General features: G+C 36.6%; 1 protein-coding gene across 1 annotated transcript; it reads left to right on the top strand.

The window, feature by feature from the left end:
• The first annotated feature begins 3,886 nt into the window (after positions 1–3,886).
• Positions 3,887–5,645, top strand: fgfbp3 (fibroblast growth factor binding protein 3). The gene is made up of 2 exons (XM_034031752.2): positions 3,887–3,952; positions 4,598–5,645. Exon 2 carries the CDS (start codon positions 4,681–4,683, stop codon positions 5,323–5,325), a length of 645 nt encoding a protein of 214 aa, XP_033887643.1. The 5' UTR covers positions 3,887–3,952; positions 4,598–4,680; the 3' UTR covers positions 5,326–5,645.
• The last annotated feature ends 2,315 nt before the right edge of the window (positions 5,646–7,960 follow it).

Genomic DNA, 7,960 nt, shown 5'->3' with positions numbered 1-7,960 from the left:
TTCAAATGCGTTCTGACATATATTTTAATGGGTATGTGGTGCTTTAACAATACACTATGGAATCATACACTAGTACTACACAAAAGGATTTTCTTTCTATGTAGGATTATGTAGTATTTTGGTAGAAAACTGTTAATCCACTTGTCATCTTAATGGGACATTACATATGTAAGTTCTGAATATAGAGTCTATAGTTTAATCACCGAAATACTATATAGTCCAAGAGTACTGTATACTAATGTACATGCATCGTATATGATTTGCCAGGGTAGTTAATTTTTCATTCTATTTTAATGATTTTAACAGTATTTAATTTTACATTGATCTTACTCCTGTTTTTTTTTTTTACCCTTGTGATAATTTATTGACCTCCTTATTTAACATCACTAAATACAAGAACACACAATGGTTAAAAGGTGTCTTTGCTGTTTTGCCCTCTCACTAAGATATTTTCCCAGATTAACCCTTACTGTACAATGATTTTGTTTCTCATAACGTATATCCCTTAAAGATTAATAGTATATGGACAAGGTAATTGCAATCTTATAATTTTGCTCCTTCTTGGGAACATATCTGGGAGAATATTTGTATGTCCTCTAAGAACCTGGCTCACCAGCTTATACATTTTAAATGTGTACACAGAGCCTATGCAACTCCATACAGAAGGTTCTAGATGGGAATTGTAGATGACTCCCTTTGTCATAGATGCACACAGGGAGCAAGGGAAATATGTTGTTCCAATTTTGTCAGGATTGATTGGCACTCAATTGCCCCTGTGCCCTGGGGTGCTTCTCTTAGCAGGTGACTCATCACCCAATCTTACTATTCACTCTTGACTCCGGCAAAGAAAGTTATCCTGAGGGGCTGGGTGGAGCCTGATATATCATACAAATCTGCAGTGTTACAGTTTTTCAATGATATAGCGATGCTAGAGAGAGCCACAGCTAAATTACATTTAGCCAGCTCGACCACAATAAGTATGTGGGCAGGTGTAGTTTCACAAATTATTGGCAGGTTACATATATAATTGGGCCCCATCATCAGAAACAATAGCAGTAGACATATATTATTTATCTATTCATTTGTTTTTGTTTTTTAATTTTAATTGTATGTTATGTTTTCTTTATCTATTTATGTGTTTTTGTGATTTTTGTTAATTTGTACAAAAATAAAAGTTGTTCACAAAAAAAAAGGTGTCTGTGTTAGAGCAGGATTTGGGGTGGGAGTATTATGATCTAAAACTCTTTAAATCTTTAATAGCGACTCAAAATACAACCAATAACAATGGCTGGATTTGGGAATACAGAGACTATCATGGTAATGGACTCAAAAGCTCTGTTTCACAACACTACTGGGGAATAAATTACAAAATTACAAAATGAACACTTTTAAATAAGACCACTAGGTGTCTCAGTGAACAAACAATCACCTGGTGAAGCTTGAGAGAATATTATTGCTGTAGTTGGATGTAGACTGATAACATTACATTAGCAGCACAGTAATGAATAGAGATTTTCAGATTTACAAAAGCAACTCAATATCTAGTTTTGAAAATTTCAGAGGACCGTAAAACTTTGATGATAATGTAGCTGTACAATCTCTGATTGGTTCTAAATAATTATGATCTATTTAATTTCAGCTACTGTGTGAGATGCTTAAAGAGAAAATAACTTAAAACACCTGTGCCTTCCTTTTTTGTGATGCATGCAATCATTCGGAGTTGCTACTCCAATACTGAGAATTTTAACACGATTTTTTGAACTCAGTTCACTGTTGGCAGTGGGTTGTAACTTGTCATAATGTGTCATTATATGTGTGGGCTTAATATCTCAATGGATTACAATGAATGTATGTATTACATTGTATAAGCATTATATTTGAATTAATGCAGCACTGCAACTGGTTGTGGCAGTGTTCAACACTCCATTAGTTTGGTTATAAATACTTAAATGTCACGGATATAGTTTTGAGAAGCTGGTTCCCGTTTCATATAATTTCACTAAATTGAAATGAATGGTCTTAAAACATGATTTTCCACAGCACCAAGGGAGTTTGATGGTGTTCAAGCTTTTAGGTGTTTGGACAGCATCAAATGAGGTATAATCTAACCAGTACAGACAGCTACATCAATCACAGGACCTATTACTGCAAAACCAATTACTCCTGTAGCACAGACACAGCACACTGATCAAGAGGGTTATTTGGGAACACAGTTTACATGTTGAATAGGTAACAAGGCTCTTTTTTAATGTACTTTTTTTATTTGTAGTCATGATATTCTATACCACAATAAATTACATGGGGGGGAATATCATTCTCAAGTGACAAAGATTGAGTTTTCTCTATTCAATGTGGGGATTAATGAAGTGCTCCCGAAAGGTACAGAACTGAGGATTGAGTTCCTCTGTATACATCTAAAAAAAAGATATGGCTAAACTGGTCAAATATGAAATACCTGCCATAATACTCTAACTATGGGTGTGCAGGAGAGAACTGATTCAACGTGACAAGTCTTCCTCAATAATTACTTCGGTCTAATTACTTCAATTGATTCTGCAGAATAGCCCAGAGAGTCCCTTTTTAGACTTTTCCTTGCAATACATCAGTTACTGAATAAGGAAGAACCATCCATCTTAACCATTAGTCTTCTATCAGTCTGTCAGATCTACTGTTAGGTACGCCCTCTGCATCCATAACTCCAAACGCTCAATCGTCAAACTTAAAAGAAAATTAGTCAAGCAGATGCCTTCAACAGTGTTTTCAGTTAAACAAAAATAGGTACATTGACATAACCATGTCAAGGTACTGGAGTTTCTGCATGCTGATAATCTAGCCTAAAGAAGAAGTAGTTCAGCTACTGTTTAAAACCTCTTTGTTTCCACGTTATCACAACAGTGCTACACATTATGGCAACTATAATGGAGGCATTTGTTACTTGGACATCCGACTGCCAGGAATTTTGCTGAGACCACCGGAGTGCAATTGGCACAGACCTGGAAAGAGCAGTCAGGTGGGAATGACTTGTGCTCACTACAGACCTGACTGGAAATATATACCAGGATCAACAACTCCACACATTTCTTTAAAAAAAATAAAAAAAAATAAAAAAATATTGCAACTCTCTATCTTAGCAGAATCATTTTATACAATTCAATACTGTAAGTCTGTATTTTAATGAAGAGATGGGAATGCTCATTTCATCTGAATCTAGATACTGGATTGTAGCTTTAGTGTAATCTTGTGATTGATTCCTCACAGAAAGGAGCAAATTGATGTTCTGAAAGAAACAAAAAAACTACATTTTCTGGCATCACTGGCATCAAGACCTTCAGACTTGAGAGAAACAGAACAGCCTTGAGCCTGGTGAAAGGGATGTGCTGTATTGAGAGGTGCTCAGCTTGTGACAAAAGGAAGCTGACAAGCACGGTAAGAGCAGTGGTTTGAGATTATCTGTATTCAACTCTACTTAGGATTTCCTTTAAACATATCTAAATGTGTCACTATTGTATGTTAGTCTACATACTTTGCAATACCATTTTATTTGATAAGCTATGTAAAACTGGAATAAATATAAAAAATATTAATAATGGAATGTGAAAAATAAAAGATAAAGGGCCTACTGACAAAACGTTTAACTCATGCTCATACCTTACCACTTTGAAAGAGCGCTTCAAGTTCTTTTTGTTTGAAACAGCCGCAAGCAGTATTAAAACTTGGCAGTTAAGGTTTTGTGAGGACATTATGGCATGTGAATCTCTGTCATGCCATTTAAATAATGCTTTCTTTGGCTGCTGTGTGAAGTATGTTTTTGGGGAGGGGCATTGATTTGGGGAGGGCTCTGCAGCCCCATTGTTAACACACTTTCCCTGACTGCTCCCCCTTCTTAAACAAGCTCATCCAGTCCAGTTCCTCACACTGCACTCCAGGGACAACCCATCTCATTCTCTGAATGGTAAGTTGAATAAAATAAATGTATCACCATATACTAAACAGTGCTGCTTCTGTACCAGCACTTACCAAAACAACCAAAGCATTTGTAATTTAACGTTTATTTTATTTTTTTTAATTCTTTTAATATAAAGGGACTTTGTCTGCTCCAAAGCTGCTTACTGTGAAGGAGTGAAAAAAGTTGTGAATTTGAAGAACTAATGCTTGCCACTCAGGATAAACCTCCAATAACTGATTAGATTCAGGAAAAATGATTTTGAAAAAGAATGCTGAAAACTGGTTGAGTCTCTCTAGACAAACAGGATGCCATTATAGTTTTGAAAGTTTTTAAAAGCCCCAGTGCTGAGAAGAAATAGGTCATGGTGAATTTTAATAAATGCGATTGCAATATACTGGTAGCCCATACAGTTCCATTCAGCTATGATACATTAATACATTTTATAGAAATATAAAATGTATTAATGCCAGCTGCTGTTTAAAATACAAATTAAACTATACTTGCAGTGTTTAATTACTGGCTTCTTTTTTTAGAACAATTACAATTATACTTAAATTTGTTATCTTCTGCGTAAAATATGCAGAGTGTGCTTGGTCAGTGTGAACAGTTAAACTAATAACTGTATCTCTGCCTCTGCTCTTTCTTCCCAAGGTTCTTTGAATGCGGAGTGGATCAATCACTAATGCTTGGCCACACTTGATTACGAAATCCATAAACGACAGTCACCCTATGAGATGAGGCTGCTTTGCATCTTGGTTTTACTTCTTTGCCTTTACGGCCCGCAAGGGGCAGAGGGTAAGAAGGAGAATGGAAATAAGCAGCAGGACAAGAAGGGCAAAAACAAATCCATCCCCAGCTCGGGAGAGCTTATAACCAAGGACAACCACAGGTGTACCTGGGAGACCTCTGGAGAAGGAGAAGTCAGCCTCCTGCTTAACTGTATCGAGGAAGACAAGACCTACTGGTGCAGGTTCACTGGCCAGCCAGAGCTTTGCTCCAATTACAACAGCAAGTCCAGTGTGTACTGGAAGCAGGTGGTGGGGAAAGTTAAGAAGAAGAAGAATGCCTGTGAGGGGGACAAAGTCCTTAAAACACGTATCTGTAAAAAGGGCCCAGCAGAGTCCCACATGAAGCTCTCGGAAAAGAGTGGTGCAGCAGGGGAGGCTCCAGAAAAGGGCAAAGGGAAAGGCAGCAGAAAAAAGGACTCAGGCTCTGAGTCAAGCGACATCAAGAAAGAGAAGAAACCTCAGGAACTGGAGAAGGATGATTTCAGGGAGGTGAATGATGGTAACTCAGAGTCTGAGGAGCCAGTAGAAAACTACTGTGCCGATAACTGGCATTCAGTCTGTTCGTTTTTTGTCAAATTCTTAGACGGCTAAAATAAAGCTGAACACTTATACCAACTCTCCCACTTGTGCTCACTCTCTTTTCTTGTCTTTGCTAAGTAAGAATGATTCTTGAATTTATAATTTTTTTTTACATAATTGCCAGAATTAGATTTATTTTTGTTGGACTGTTTCCTAATACAACTGATATCCTTTTAAAACAAACAAACAAAAAAATATTTACCTCATGTGAATTTTTAATTTTTCTTTTGTTGTTTTTTCTCTCAGAATTGTGCCTAACCTTGCTTGTTTGTAAATGATTAATAATCAGAATTGTTGTATGTATCAATAAAAATACATTTACAGTAATATAACATGTGTTTGGGCTCATTAATAATTAATAAAGCACACCTTATTGTTGCCTCACAGCACTAGTAGGGTATTTATACACTACCCCAAACTGTACGAGAACAGTAGTGGGACTGGAATTATTGGAGAGAAGTGTAGACATTTCGTGTACATCTATTAAGCTAATACTTATTTTATTAATATTACATTGTGCTTTACAGATATAAATGATCCACAACATCCACAACTGAGTTAAAACTATAATACATCAACTAGTCAATTATTTTGGCTAATGCCTTCTTAACATTAAATTGTTCCTCATAGTAATTTCTTCAAATAACTATTTTTAGCTTTACTATAGGTGTGAAAACATGGTTTTCCCACTGGTATACAAGATACCTCCTGAACTTTGCATAATGACACTGAAATCTATTGGGTAAGCTCCTGAGAATGCCGCTGTGGTAAAGCAGGAATAAAAAGATTAGGGAATTGCAACACTTGTTTAATAATTTGTACCCTTAGATATTGAAAACCAAAGGTAATAATTCCCTTGGTGGGTGATAAAAACTGGAGATTGTCTTGTTTAGAATTTGAACTTTATGTAGTAGTTTGTGTTCTGACTGCAGGATTAGAAAGCCCCTTTGCAATGGCATGTATTCATTTATTTGAGCATGGGGTTTGCAGATGAACTGTTATTAAATGTCTAGAAAGCTGTGATGTAATGTAACATCAACAATGGTTTTTGACATCTTAATTAAGGGAGCAGATTAATATTATAAATCAACCACAGCAATGCTACCTTTAATTATATCTCAAATGTTTCAGCTAATTGCATCATGGGATGATTTTGCAGGTCCTGAAGTTACTGTTGATTTTCAATAGCAGCTTTTATACTGCAATCAGTGTAGAGGATCGTGGGGGAAGATGTCAAGGTTGAAGGTGTGATTCCTAGACAAACCTGACGCAAGTTTTAAATGAGTTCTCTGGGGAGTAGACTGGTTGTCTTTTAATAAGATAAGATATACTTGGTTATAAAGAAAAAAACATTGAAAACTCAGTATGTTAACTAGGACCATTCCAGTCCCCTGGGGATATAACTTCCATGCATCTTAGTGCACTTCCATATGCTATGTAGAACTCCATTGGACCTTTTCGAAAGAAGCACATGTTACAGCAAACGTAGGAGAACTATCCAGTAAATTAGCCAAATACTGTGCATGTAAATGAATGTGTTCTCTGTTAAATAAATGGGGCACTAAATTTAGATTTATCGCGCACGTTAGGCTCACTGCTTTACGTGCGGGCTAAATCCAATTTCATAATTGTGGCCCTTCAAGTGCTAGTAAACATTACTTAGTGTGTGTATTATGACCCAGACAGCTCCAGGATTATTTTTTTTTTGCCAGTACACCCAGGGCCATAAAATATCACAACTGACTGTGTTAGGTCTTTCACAATGAGACAAACATCCTGTATTCCAAGAGCAACTGCACACAAATGATACCTCACATTAACACTGACAACAATATTTGTGCATGCTTTCATTTAGGACTCTGTGATACTATAGTAAATGTACAGTCTCAAATGTCTACCTTGGTTTCAGATATAGTATAATAAAACTTGAAAAAGACTTCAGTTACCTCAGAATTTATGACAGAGTTTTTAAAGTCAAGAATTTGTTTTAGTTTCTTTTGCAACTAGGCATTATTTCATGCATGTATTAAATGTGTACTTAAGACTGCAGGCATGAAGAAAACAGTTGTCTGTGGCTGCTAACTCTAATAACTATTACTGGTATGCTCATTTTTGCACAATTGTAAAGAGGCTAATGCCTTATTTTAAGAGTACTGACCACTTTTTGAATGGTATACAAAATCTTATAAATTAATTAACTGCCTTCCTCTATGGTTATTTACTGATGAAATGTAATAAAAACTGGTTGTTTGTTAATGCTTCACGACTGACGAACTCATCGAGCGAGTTAGGCCCATGCATCCCCATAGTGGGTTTTGCTGCATTGCCAGACGATTTGCCTTATACCCTGTCATGGAGACCTCTCTCTTAGAGGGTGAAAGAGGTCACTGCAGTCTGTCTCTCAACTTCTGATCTTTGGCCTTTTTGAGAGACTACCAGCAACAGTGGTGACCAGTGGCAACTGTCATAGGTCTTGTAGAAATGTATAGGAAATTTCAGAATACACAGTAGAGTTCCTACAGTACAACACCAGAGAGAAGAGATATTTTGTCCCAAGGTCTAAGCTTCAGGGAAAAGGCAGCGCCACCGAGCCCCTACAAACCACGACCTTTATTTACAGAGTTGCCATGCCATCCCACATTGTTCA

Source organism: Acipenser ruthenus, chromosome 13 (genome assembly GCF_902713425.1).
Source record: "Acipenser ruthenus chromosome 13, fAciRut3.2 maternal haplotype, whole genome shotgun sequence".
In the NCBI taxonomy this organism is placed as follows: domain Eukaryota; kingdom Metazoa; phylum Chordata; class Actinopteri; order Acipenseriformes; family Acipenseridae; genus Acipenser; species Acipenser ruthenus.
The sequence above is the reverse complement of the archived record's forward strand: the minus strand, read 5'-3'. Positions and strand labels throughout refer to the sequence as shown.